Source organism: Solanum pennellii, chromosome 1, assembly GCF_001406875.1.
Source record: "Solanum pennellii chromosome 1, SPENNV200".
NCBI classification, from domain to species: Eukaryota; Viridiplantae; Streptophyta; class Magnoliopsida; order Solanales; family Solanaceae; genus Solanum; species Solanum pennellii.
The window spans coordinates 94835441-94850556 of NC_028637.1; the positions used below are offsets into that span (position 1 = coordinate 94835441).

At 31.0% G+C, this 15116-nt stretch overlaps 1 protein-coding gene across 1 annotated transcript; it reads right to left on the reverse strand.

The window, feature by feature from the left end:
• Positions 1-11797: 11797 nt before the first annotated feature.
• On the reverse strand, positions 11798-14817 carry LOC107007772 (scarecrow-like protein 22). The gene has a single exon (XM_015206540.2). The coding sequence runs from the start codon at positions 14471-14473 to the stop codon at positions 12164-12166; it is 2310 nt and encodes a 769-aa protein (XP_015062026.1). The 5' UTR covers positions 14474-14817; the 3' UTR covers positions 11798-12163.
• Between the last annotated feature and the right edge of the window lie 299 nt (positions 14818-15116).

A 15116-nucleotide genomic window follows, 5' to 3' on the forward strand; every position in this document is an offset into this window, starting at 1 on the left:
GTTTAAAAAGAAAGAAAAGGGAAAATAGTTGGAGAGAAATGGTGGTCAAGGCAAGCATCTAGTAAAGTTCATATATTGGTTAGTGAGTGTGTGGGAAGGTGGGAGTTCTTTTGTATTTTAATTTTTAGAGAAGCCAAAAAGCCAAAAGCAAAGAGTCATGATGACAACTCTTTTAAAACTTTCCTAACACCCATGCAATATTGCAAGCAGATCATACTTTTATTCCCCATATGCCCTAGCTAAGCTTTGGATGCCTTCACATGCTTCCATTCATCTTTTTACTAATATATATAATCACAGTATTCGAGTCGGTTTATATCTATTTCGATTAATTTTACAAAATATATATCAATACTTGTATCAAATATAACTTTGTTCACTATGATAAGAACAGATGAAAACAAATCACGTAGTATTTTTATATGTTAAATCACACTTGTCTTTTTATTTTTTTCTTGTTTTGTTTCTATATTTTAAAGACCATTATTGCTTTTGAATAATTAATAATATTATGTACCCCATGTGAGTTTTAGTTTACATTTTATCAAATATATGTAACACCTACTTGTGCCTTTAGTATTTAATATATTTATTAGCATGTGTTATTGGTCGAAAGGTTTATATAAAATTGTTAGAGCCTTCCAAGAATCAAAGAAAGATCAAGGCAAACGCGTTAATTAAGTTGATATATAATCTTGAGAATAATTGACTTCGACAATGATTGGGAATTTAATAAATGATAATAATGCATAATTTTAACACATTTATTAAAAAGAAAAGACTGATTTTTTTTTTAATAAAATAAAAGAAAATTGTTACAGTTTCTCTTAATAGCTAAGGATAGAATCATAGAATATATTCGTTAGCACTCTTATCATAATCTTTAACCAAAGACTTTTTCCAATCTTTCTTTCCTTTATTTTGTTTCTTAATTTAATTATGGGAATTAATTTGGCTTATGAAATATGGGGCTAAAGTATACCCTATGCTTTCTCCTTTAATTTAAAAAGAGATAAAAGTTAAAAATTTGCTTTTTTACATCCAAATGTTTTCTAATTATGAATTAAGGCCCCCACTTGTTTCTTTTTAGCTTTATTTCAAGAAGTTTATTTTAGGGAATTGAAATTTACTTATATATGACCCACATATTCTAATATTTCCAAACATAATGTAATCTTTAAAGCTGGTACAATATAATAATTTTTTTTTTAATAAAGTACTAACCCTAGGTCATGGGTGGCAATATCTATTTGCATGAGAAATGATATTTTAAAATGAAAAAAAAAAAATCCCTCACTCCAAGGAGAGTCTTCCCCATGACAAAAGTAAAGGCACTTGGATTCCTTAATGAAAAGTTATTTATGATTATACTTTCCATGGAAGGATGTTTTTTTTTTTAAAGAGGTTGCAAAAGTGTTGTAAACTTTTTTGGCTTTGTGATGATATGTATGTAGAAGATGCTCATGAGATATTGCTTCAAGAATCTTGCTTTAACATATTGAAGTGACAAAAGATATAAGTGGAAACTCCACAAAAATAGAGATGATATTTTCAAGAATGAGTGGAAATTAATACTACAAGGAAAAGTATTTCTTTTTTGTGGTCCTTTTGTTTCCATCCAAACTCAATTTGGATAATTGATAGTATTAATCATATATTTCTCTAGACCATGTTCAAAGTGCTATGAAAATAAATAAAATAAAATTAGGATATTTTTTAGTATGAATTAACCTAGATGGTTGTTATATTGTAGAAACAAAAAAAAGGTAAATTCATGTGGGGCTGTGCCATTTCTTAGAATTAGCAAGGTATATATGTTGTATATTTTCAATGTATAACCACTTACAATTTACAAAACATCCTTTTCACTTTTGGGGGGAAAATCACCTTTTTCTAAAGCAAGCACATTTATTTATAAAAAACAAATTCACTTTGTTCCAATTTCCAAGAGGACCAAGACCCTATAATGATTTAGACCTTAATTTGACCAGGCTTTGGTTTGATAAAAGGTCTCCATTAGCAATAGGTTTTTTGCTCTTTTTTCTTTTTATATCTATTTTAAAGAACTTTGTACATTGTTTGGAGACTTGGAGTAGTTTCATGATTGACACTACAAATTCCCCCCACATATACTACACAGTTGGGGATGGATTGATAGCTAGCAAAGAGGTAGTAGGTTATTTTATGTATAGAATTAATCTATTAATTTAGAAATTTATATGACTAATATATGTATCAGGTATGAGAAACTTATGTATTATCTTATACAAGATAAAAGATTAAATAACTAATATTTGTATAATTATAACCCGCTATCTAAGTCTTTAGAGGTCATTAGTAAACCTTTAGGATAAAATACATAATTATTTTATTTCATATTCAACTGAATTTTTTTAATTCTAACATTGGCAATGAGGATTAGTCACATCATAATCCAGGGATTATTTTTGTATCACCCCCAATGTGGGATAATAATTTCGAAAATATTAATCCAGAGATAAAAATAACAAAGATGGTCTTCTCTAAGTTCTCCCCAAATCCTTTAAGAAATTTAAAATTAAAATTGCTGATAAAAATAAAAATGTATTCCTAACTTATCTAGTGTAAAACCAAATGTATATTTTATATTATATATACTTTGAATATCCCATTTTTTAAGATAATATACCAAATATCTACATACAATATTGACAATTTATAGAAGTTAAACGTTGTACACAAAAATAATCTTTCTCCATTATCTAAACTTTGGTAGTAGTATTTTTATTTATTTATTTATTTATTTATAAAAAAAAGGATATGAAGATAGTGTTCCACTCTTCCACTATTTTACATCATCAACATTTGTAAGAATACTTGCTAGTGAACTTTTGTAGCTTGAAATTAGGGAGCCAAACTTGACATCAAATTAGAGAAAAGACAAAAGGAAAATTATAATAATTCCAAACTTCTATACTTTCTCTCTTCTTTTGGCTTTACTTTTCTTCCCTTTTATATAAAGTTTTTTTAATTTTTTCTTTCTCATTTTCCTAAATGAGGAATCTATTTTTTCTTTCTCATTTTGAACACAACTTGTTTTGAGTTTTTAGCTTTTGTAAATGAAGTATGGGAACCCCACAAAGCCCAAATTGGACACTAAAAATAGTGTCACCATGTAAAGCTATAAAAAAAAGTGTCTCTCAAAAGATTTCGTGAAGAAAGAAGAAAAAGGTCATGCTTGAGAATCTATTTAAATGATAATGATTGTTGTATGAGGTACAATGAACTCATAGCTTCAATTTCAAAATACAGGTGATTCGACTAATTCAAATTCATGCGAAGTTTACAGTTTTTAATTCATATATTACAAACTCGAGACATCTAGTTAAAGATATATATCTACAGTGTAATTTATGAATTCACGTGAACTTAATAACTTTCGTTTGATTCTGGTGTATGTTTTCATACATTTAAAATTCTAGATCAACATATGTATGCCTTGGTGGTAATTTCAAATAATATTATAGGAAACTTTTGTTAAATAAATCCTTCTTTATTTTGAAATCTTTGTGGTTTAGGGTTTAATTATTTTGGGCCTTTATATGGACTAATGTTTTATTGATTGTTTTGGACCACCCTTAATCCTATGAGGCTTCTTTTTTATAAAGGGCCTTTGTTGAAAGTCCCTCAAACTTTAAAACATTCCTTACTTTTCAACACAAAAGAGTGAGTGTATTTTTATTTTTTATTTCTATGGAAAAAAAAAAGATTTTACCAGGGGAGTCATCATTAGTTTAATATATTTCTAGTAATCGAGTGTGATTATAGAATAAAATAAGTGAATTTTTTACTCATTTCTGTTCTTATAGAAAAAATATTTTCCATTTATTTTCACCAATAAAATATTGAAAAATTGAGAAATATATTCTGAAAATATTCCTCCATACCAAACCATCATGTTAGATGGTTTTACCAATTTAATTTCAAAACGTAAATCAACCATCTTGACACTTTCTTTTCACAATATTTTAAATAAATGTTTTTTTTTTGTCACTAGATCACGCTAATGGATTTGATGTTCTTACTCATTGGCTATAACATCATTGAGAGTAATTAACAAAAAAAGTTTATTAAAAAATGCCACTAATCTGGGACCTTACCTCTAATCAAAATCTATGAGAAAATCTGAAAGGCAAAAGCAATGATGATAATTAATTAATCAACAAGAAGTATAAAGTGCCTTCAATGATTTTGTTTTAAAGGCTATCCCCCACCCACACTTGAACCACAATTAGTTTTGTTTTCTTTTGAAACATAATTAAACACGGTTCACTTTATTCAATTAATAATTAAAGTATAAGCAAGTAACTTCTAATTTAATCATTTTAAAATAATATCTATAATATAATACTCCGTATAATTATATAAGTGCGATATCATCTGAAAAATAACGTATATTCAATCTTATCTCGTGAAGATAGAGAAACCATTAAGAATAAGAACATGTGATTATGATTTATGAAGTTATAAAAGCTTCACAAGAAATGGCAAGGAAATGGTCAACACCTAAAGATTACAAGTGATCATTGAGTTCTATATTTTTATTTTTATTTTATTTTTGTATATTGTTGAAGGTTGAGTGGAGGTATGCACATACAAAGAATCCTATAGGCAGTAGAATTAATATTTCTATATTGTCACAATAGTCAAAGTGGCATTGATAACCACAGGTTTTATTTATAAAAAAAACTTGTCTAAATGTTAAAGAAGTTTATATGATTTTGAAAACTAATCGCGGTAATATATAGCAAGTCAATCATAATCCCTATATTTTATGCATGTTAAAATCGAAGAGTTTGTTTGGAAAGTTTTAATTTGGCTTAGTTGATAAGCAAATCAGATTAGCTTATAAATATTTTTTGATTTATTTATCTAATAAGTATTAGAAGTGTTTATAACTCAAAAATAATCATAACCTATAAATTGGTAAGATCCAATATATATATGGTTTTACTATTGGGTTTTATTTGTCCTAAATTTCTTACTATAATAGATTTTCCTTTTAGAAAAAGATTTTGGATTGACTAATCTTTTTCTGATAGGAAAAGGTTTAGGACTCTATAAATAGAGACATGTCCCTTCTAACTTAATCAGCATTCACAATGAAGTCTTAAAGACTTTGAGAGTTTTGGTTAGGGGGAGAATTTATGTGTCACAAGCTTTACGTTATCACTTGTGTGAACCTCCCATGTATTCCGAGTGAATTGGTTGAGGTTGTTTCTCTCTATATTTTGTACTCTCATATTTATAATGAATTGCTCATCTCCTTTGTGAACATAGGTTGACTGACCGAACCACGTTAAATCTTTGTGTCTTTTGGTATATTTCTCGTTGTCTTCTTACTCGTGATCTTTTGAGGTTTGCTTTGCTAGCTTTCGCATATACACCTGCTTATTTTCAATCCTAAAATTTACGACTTATCATTATGTTATAAATATGATCACTTTTCATTTGATAAAACTTTTTTTATAATTTTGTAGTCTCTAAAATATTCTTCCAACAATATAATCATTAATATTTCTCTATTTAATTTCCATAGATTAGCTTCGACACTTAAAATTATAAAGAATATACTAACAAAAGAAACAAAATTTCTTAGTAGGAGGAGGGAGGGGGTTTATTAATTATTGTTTACTCCTTATCTCAAATCTATGAATTTGACTGTTTGATCTTTTTTTTCTTCAAAATTAGCTACATAGTACCTTATCAATCAAGAAAAATAAATGTTGTCAAATCGAACCAAGTAACAGAAACCTAAATCTGAAATAATCTATTCAAATTACCAAATTAAATTGAGCATAAAAATATAATTCAAAACGGAAAAAATAAAAAAAAATTATTCTTCGTGAGAATAGAAAACAATTTTCACAAGTAGTATCTCTTCTCCACTCCACACACCCCTCCTACAATCCTAATTTATCTATTTCTATTTTAGTACTTACTAAACATAAGAAAATACTCATTTTTAAGAAAACAATTTTCATTCCTTTCAAATACACCCTAGATTAAAATAGAAGAATTGTTTTTTTGGATAAGATGTATGTCAATTTTGGAAAATCAAAATATTTTGGAAAAAACCAAATTTTGTTTCAAATGATTGGTTTTAATTAGTTTAAGACAAGTATTGGAAACTATTTTTGGATGCAAATGGCCTTGGTATGGAGAAAAATGACACCAATAACAAGGATGGAGCCTTAGGTATGCAACCAATAGCATGCAAAAACTCTTCCAAAAGAAGAAGCAAATTAAAGATAGGATCAAATTTTTATTATGATAATATATGAAATAAAATGTGAAATGTGAAAAAGACTTATCAAGAGTTGTGAAAATTGATGTTGAAGGGACATATGCTAATATGTTGTCTATAGCCAGACATTGTGGGTCACTTTACTACTATTTCATTTGCACACCCTTATAACTTCGATTTGCCTTTACATATAATGTACCATTTTAATTTACACTACTTTAAATCCGCAATTATATTTACTAGTACTAGTACCATAAGTCAAGTCTTATCATCATAAATTTTATATATATTAGTACATATTTTGAACCTCAACTTGTATCCAAATTTATATGGGAAATTTCTTACGCACCAAGTATTTCTAACAACATTGTGTAATACACGTTTCTTTAATTAGCTACATGGTATATATGTACTATCAACGTCCAACTTTATTGTAGCAATGAGTGTTAATCTTTTATCAACATTAGTTAATTGTCATTGAATTCAATATCGCTATAGGCTTTAAGTATATTTACAAAGAGTGTTTTTGCTATCTAAAAACATATATTTTACAGCAATTAATCAATTGTCCCTAAAATCATTTTTTGCGTAATAAAAAGAGGTGAGTGAAGGTTTAAATTTCTTTTGTTTGAAACCTCAAATATGTCCTTTTTTTCTAATTAATTTTATGAGTGATTGAAAATAGAGCAATTATGCCCTTTATTTACTTTTTTCACATAAAAAACTTTATTATTTGCCAAATATATTGAAAATAGAGCAACTACGTCTTCTTCTTCTTTTTTTTTTAGATACAAAAATGGTTTTATCGTCATAGCTAATTGAACAAATATGCCCCTCTCAGAGACTTGACATTACTGTTTGAATATTGGAAAAAAAAAATCTAAACATTATTATTTAGAAATTCAAATTGAAAAAAATAATCTCAATATAATTAGTACGTTAGAAAATCACCTTGAAACAAAAAAAAAATCTCAACATAATTAGTGAATTGAATTAACATATAATCATACTAATTATATTTATATATATCAGAATTAGTTAAGTTTAAAGTTAACGAAAATTAATCCATATGACCAACTCAAACTTGTTTGAAACTATTATTTTGTTATAATATCAACATACTATCAGGTAATAAAACAATTGTGTTCGTGCTTGTCTACTTCCTTTGTCAAATCGATCTTTGGTGTGTTCTGTGAATGTTTAAAGGTACGTGCACACGTAAAATTGACTCGAACATTATTATTATAAATAAAATAATCTTATCTCATGTACTTAAATTAAAATTTATATATATGTACTGAATCATATCCTCAATAGTCCATGTATCATTGATTGTAATATATCAATGAAGCCATACATGTGGCATAAGGGCTTTGATTGGGACAAATCGTAGTGAAAACATTGGGTCCTAGCAACTTCAATGTACAATAAATATTTGTTTTAAGGTTATCTATTGTCATTTTCATTTTAACAGTGGGATGAGATGAGAAATATAAATAGTACCTAGCCCATAAATATTATAAATTATTTTAATAGCACTATTTATTTAAATATAAATTTATCTCAAACTGACTCTGTCTTTTTGTTTTTACGTAACTCGTGAAAAACACAAAAGTAGCTAACCTCTCGTGATAACTCTTTTAATTAATCATGTTGTCAAGAACAAGGAAAATCATGATCTAAGAAATTATCAACTTCTTTAAATTAAATGGAATGTATTTCAATTTTAATTTTTTAAAATTCGTAAGTCCTGACATTGTAACTAAAATTGAAATATTGAGAAAGATATTTCTCAAATAGAAAGTCACGAATTTTTCTCTATATGATCTATAGGTTATTACACTATACGCACAAAAATAGTGTCAATATTATGATTATAATACAAATATACCCATTTTCGGATCCATTACGAGTCATAGATAATCAAAAATCCTATATTAAAACATTCGAATAAATTATATTGAAAATTGATATTATGTGTCGGTTCGTCAACTGAAGAGGATTATTATAGCTTAAAGTCAACTATAATTGAAAATTTGTTAGAACAATAATGGTTACTTAATTGTAATTTTTTTTTTAATAATATCATATATTTAGGTATAAAAAAAGAATGCGCCGCCGTTCATTTCAATAATTTGGTTTCCATGTGCTTCATGGCTTTGTGGAATTATTTAAACATTTACACAGTTTATGGTATTATATTTTAATGTGTAAAATTAACCATTTTTATAATTAGGAAAAAATTGAAGACAAGTAAACATCACACCTCATTACTTATTTAAGATATGGAAAAAAGCTTGTCCACTATCGTAAATAAGTTTGCATTTGATTTGGAAAAAAAAAAAAAGAAGGAAGTAAATAAGGAAATATGAAAAGATATTACAAAAGTTTTCCTACTTTTGTTACGCCAAAAGTCTAAGTTGAGTTTTCTATCGTCTCAAATTATTTGTTGTCAATTAAATTAAAAAATAAATATTTCAAATTAAGATGTTATTTTAATTTAAGATAAAATTATTTTAATCCTAATAATAATTGTTGTGAAAAGACTACAAACACTATAATTATGAGGAAATGGCATATGAGTAAATATTAATCAGTGATAAGATATTACATTTTATAACATAAATAAGGATAAAAAGATTATAAAGCCCTCTTAAAATATTTTCGTAAGGAACATATAAAAAAGATTACTAACACACCTCTTTTTTAGAAGCTGGCTGATTTAGAGTGGATTTAGTAAATCAATTAAATTAGAATTAGTTTAGTAAACTAGACATTGTATTAATTAATTTTTTAATAGACTTAATATTAATTAAAATAACATTTATTTATATTGAAAAGAAATGGGGAGGTATACTTAATAAAGAGGTAATGTGGGAAACGCCAAAGACAATTAGACAAGAGACAGCAAATCCACGTTGAATCCAAATAAAGAAAAGTCACATTTATAACACCCCAATTGTTAGAACAAACTAACTTTTCATAAATACAAAAATTATATAGCAAAGCATGTGTTAATCCTAAATAAAACTCAAAACCTTATATAGAAACTTATAAATAGTGTGTAAAATAACAACCATTTATACATGTATTGTTGTACCATAAATCATGGTATTAATAATACAAGGAGTATATATAACGCATGAATATGCATAGTTAAAAATGTAATTGTCCTTATACATCAAACCAAATATCGAATAAGAAATAATCCCTCCCATAATTAATCAGAATTACTAATACAACTTATTGTGTACTATTCCTATAATTTTACCAAACGATCGCTTAGGATCAACTATATAAGTTAATAAGAACTCAGCCGTGTTGCCTTTTTACAATAGTATATCCCACCGTATAATAGAATAACTTATCTCATAATTGTAACATAAATGGGTGGAATAAATAATTTTGAGACTAATTAATACCGTAACCAAACGGAAGATAAAAAAAGGAATTAATGAAGTGCAGGTACACAATGTGACGTTGAATCGATTAGAAATAAATGGTGATATCAAAAAAACAAAAGGGACCCCCTACAGACCAAAGAAAAGTGTGTCCCCAAGTGCTTTAGACTACTAAAGCTAAAGATTTTAAAAAGAGAGCTCATATCATCAAATCTTTGAGTAAGAAGGAGGGTAAACATTATAAAAGAACCATTGTCAGTATGTCACCATTTCTCTATGTTTTAATAATTTAATTAATGAATGAACCTTAAATAATACTTTACTACTTTTAAATGATGAAAGAGGCTGGCTATTTGTTCTCATTTTCATCAACAACAATCAAACAAACACATTGTTTCAAAGCGAGCCTCATAAATGAACATGTTCCTAATAACATCCCAACATTTTTGCATTACCACTTTAATTGTATCTCAAGGACCACAACAACCATCACAATTTATGCTTTGCCATTTCAAGCCACATACATAAAATTAGATTCTTTTTTTTTTCCTTTCTACAAAGGTGATTTCCGAGATACCTCAATTATTCTACGAATACCTAGCACCTCTCACCAACACAAGTGTCGAGTATTATAAGTCACTTGGATGACATATAGTGTACAATAACATTTCATCATCCTTCTCCTAAACACTTCAAGAAGAAAATACTCTAATGAAAAGGGGCATTTCCTTCAGAGAACCTTGAATAAAGGAGGAAGAAAAAGGACAACTGCCTCTACTTAGAATTTACAGCTTCTACAGTTCCACAAGTAAAGAATCTCTAAAATAGGTCAAAACTGAAGAGGGAAATAACCATTTTAAGTTCCACATTCAGTATATGCATATGAAATTACAAAGACACGTAAACGTAAAATAACATAAAGACAGAGTAACATCCAGGGCACAACACCTCTGTCCGTTTATTGTTCATAAAGAAACATAATAAACGTCAGCTAATCATTTTACTAATAAGAAGGCCAAACATCTCTCTCCATCCAACATGGCCGTTCTTGTTTAATATTGTGATTAAGTATAAAATATTGCCAGATTAAAGTAATGAATGCAGAACTTCCAAGGAAATGAAAGAGAGAGATTAAACTACTCATGTGGGGGTCCAATATTGCTAACCCCATGTGATTTGATTAAGACAGGTATTAAACAAATTATAGACTATAAAGAGCAGCAAATTCAATGTCTTATAATGCATATAATACAAGTGTTGGCATGCATAATAACGTGATACATTATACAAAAATAATCAACTTCATTATTTAATACCAAAAGTAATACTATAATGCAACTACCTCATAGATAATTAGCAACGCCGTTGCAAGTAGCATTATAGTTTCTAAGGTTGCATGTATTATATGGGAATTTAGGCCAACATCCCACCGTTGTTTCCTAGAACACATCGAAATCCATAGAAAACATGATGAATTGAGTTCTCCAAAAGTTTACCCCATTTTTCTAGATGGAACGGATGAGCTAGGATAACAGAACGACTAGAACTCCATATTTCTTAGACAACTGGAGTAGTCAGAAATGGTCATGTATATCCAATGAAGAAAGGAACATTCTATCTGCCCTGCTAGAAGTATATGCAATGTGTGATAGCTAATCACAGTGTGTCAACTTAAGCATATATCATAACCAAATATTCTTAAATCTAAAGGTATAACATGAGGATGTTTTTCATATAACTTCTCTGACATCTCCTATCTATGTTACGCAATTTCTTCTGTGTCTGAAGAGTGGATTCTAGTGGATAACTAATGCAGATGACATAACTTCAAATTAGTAATAAGAGCAAGAGTTCGAGCAAATATAATGTTTAAAGAGCTAAAGACAGAACAATGACATGTACTAGCAACTTAATCAGAAGATTCACCGATATCACAGATATTCCACCACTGGAATCCCTGGAGAAAATATGAACTCTGGATTCACTATATACCTGGTTTCAGGAATATCATGGAATAACAACAAAAGTATCCAGATCAGGACGTAAATAGTCAAAAACTAAAGCATGTCATGCTAGTGGAACAATCAATGCTATATATCACACAGGAGCATCAATGAAATGGGTTAAAATTCCATCTTTTTAAAATTTCTGGTTTGTAATTTTGTCAAGATTACAACAAGGTTCCTGGCATAACTAGAAGCATCGGAGGGCCTACCTCCGGAAAATTATAGAGCACCATGATAGTAATACCATAATTAACATAAACCCTGATATAAGGAACTATAGCATAACAGTTAACAGAATGACTGATTCTTCTTATAATGCCGAAACAATCTGCCTATGCCACAAGAAATTAGCAAATAAAAATTGCGGGCAACAAAAATTGAAAGGTTCAGATACTAAAACAGTGATTGCGACTTATGCAGCACCTTCTTTTTCATGGTTGGTTGGAAACTGCAATTTTAATTCCTGCTCCTCAGCACCTCCAAGCTGAAGCTGAGATGAGCTCCTTCCGCTGCCAGCAGAGAACAAGTGAAGACTGCCTCTTCTCCACATGGAAACCTCTAACAGGAGTCCTCTTGACTACACACTCGGCCTGTGATTCTGTAAAATTGCTGAGAGATAATGGGGCGAATCCAGATGACAAAAACAGTGACCTCCAATGCTGCGTCTTTTCAGGGGATCGAAAACGACCCATTACAATTCTTTCAATTCCTGGTTGGAGCAAGAACCTTTCGATCTTTTGGAGGGCATCGAAATTCACATTTACAGCATCTAGTGACTCAAGAAGATTTGAGTAGGACTGAAGGGCTTGAATTACATGGTTTGGAAATGGTAGGTCAGTCCGGTCACAACCTCTATCCACAGAAACCACAATCCTAGGTGACAACTGCTTCACAAAACGAAGAACCAATGGAAGGGACAACTGATAGCTCGAAAGCGAGCTAACTGGAAGATTGACAGCAATTGCCTCATTCTCTGAGACTAAAGGAGGCAGTGACCATGACGTTGAATTTAAAGAATCAATGCTTAAAATTTCAAACTCAAATGCCATATTGATTTCACTAGCAAAATGGATCAAATTTTCTCTGGTGAGTCCAAGCTCTAGCTGGTCATGTGTGGATGGTGAGGCTAATGCAGTTATTTTCAGAGTAGGTGCGCCACCACTTCTCAAGGCAAGCTCTTGCATAAGGGAGGCCCATTGCCCGCCATAACCGATATCGAAATCTACAATATGAATTCTTTCAAACCCATCCAAGACCTCAAGCAGGGCTTGGTTACAAGTAAAATTAGCAAACTGTGCAACTGGTGAGATCTCAGAGAAGGACTTATAGGCACCAATCTTGAAAATGAGACTAAAAGGCGAAGAGGCCATTGATGGGTTCAAGTTGTTGGTGTTGGCATGGAGTAGCAATTGTAAAGCTTCCTTGCAATAAAAAGCAGCCCTATAGAAAGGCTTACCAATTGGAGAGAGCTGGTGATTGAGCCGCGCCAATATCCCTTGCGCGAGTACCGGATTCCCTGTCTGGACCAGCTCTGCAGCTTTGAATAGCTGGTCAATAATCGCTTGTTGTTGCTGCTGCTGCTGTTGTTGTAGTTGATGAAACTGAGCCATTTCTTCCCCCACCATCTTTGGCTTTGTCCCCATTGCTCCTGGCCTAAAATGGGGAAGTAGCTGGAGCTGATGAGCAATCCCCTGAGATGGTGTTGGCTGCTGGTGCCCTGCATCTAGAAACAAGCCTTTGGAGATCTGAGAGCCCGGTTCAAGCCCTCCCATGGTCCCGGGGTTGTGTCGTTTCGCCTGCGGTGGCAAGACAAGATTTTGTTCCTGTTGTGCAAATGGTAGTGGCAAAAGAAACGATGGGTTCTGAGGAATCTGTGTTTGGTGCTGGTTTATCAAGAACTGAGAATTGAAAGTCTGAGGCTTCAAATCAGTGCTCTCAAACGGCTGTTGCTGTGTCTGGCCAAATGCAATTGGCCCAAGATTGTTAGACAATGAAGGAAAGATTGGATTTTGAGGGAGATTTGTGGGTGGGTTAGAAACCAAGCCAATCTTGTCACTGTTCATTCTGTTGGTAGGAAAACTTGAACTTGACATAGAAACAGATGAGCTAATTGCAGGCATAAAACTACCAATTTGGCCAACTGGGTCTACACCAAAACCTTGATCCACAACCCCAAATCCACCATTGAATTCATAGTCCCCTGTACCACTAACCTGCAACACCTTATTCAAGTTAGCCATGGAAGGGTCATCCACATCTCCCATGATCCACCTTAGTATAGACTGTTCTTGGCAAGGTGAAGCCATTACAGACTCTGATAACCCTCCTTCCCACTCCTCCATAGCACATTTATCCCCTCCTGTGGCAGCAGCACCCATCTCAAGAGAAGATGGGGGTTGAACTTGTTGAAGCTCAGATTCAGCTCCCACATTGGAGCTTGTAGCAGTAGTATTGTCTTGCTGCTGCTGCTGCCATTTAGAAGATGGGTTTGCAGAAACTGCCGCCACACCTCCTCCTGCAGTGTCTGTGGAAGCAGTGCCTCCACCACCACCACCACCACCCAAAGATGAAGACAGTGTTGAAGAGGAATTAATAGGCCTTGGACTCCTTATAGTATCCAGGACAGCACTTGGACTATTTACAAAGTAACAACAACTACTACTTTCTTTGCTGGTATTGTGATTATTCCAAGAATTCAAGATACTATTTTTATTGAACAAAACGTCTAATTCTAACACCCCCTTCCCCTCAAATTCAAAGGGTAAGGGCATCCCCTTCATCTAAAGTACACCCCACAAATCAAAACCTAAAAATAAAAACAAAATTAATGCATCAAACTGGAGATGTCCATCTAAGGACACCCACCTCATTCATATACAATCATTTACTCAATAAGACCAAATAGCTAAGCCAAAGTTTGTGGAGAAGATTTAGAAAAATAAAAAGGGTTTTTTTTTTCTGTTAGCAAGAATTTGGCTTAGCTATTTTCTTCTTCTCTTCTTCTTGTTGCCCTTGTAATACTACTCTTATTTTCCTTCTGATTTCTGCCATGGATGCGTGCAACATAAAAAAGTAGTAAAGTGCCCTTCATCTTCTCCTCTCTCTATCTTTTTGTTTTTTCATTTTTATTTTTTAAAATATATATATATATTTATTTTAGTTTTTGTGGCTTGTCTGGAGACGCAGTTATCTTTTCTGCAAGGGTTTACATACATACTCGCAAATAAAGGAGCGTGTTGAGTACTCCCTGTTTTGGAAGGTAAAGGTTCTTTACTTTATAAGTAACATTTTGTTACCAACAATTTCATTAATTGAACATTTTAATTATATACAATCCTTTTGAGTATTGCAGGAACTTCAAACGTGTCTCTTGTGTTTTTATATAGACACGTGAGAAAGAATATATTTAAGAAAATGTAAAAC

What these genes read in the sequence shown, in the direction of transcription:
- LOC107007772 (XM_015206540.2), bottom strand. Translation starts at nt 14,473, where the DNA reads ATGAAGGGGATGCCCTTACCCTTTGAATTTGAGGGGAAGGGGGTGTTA.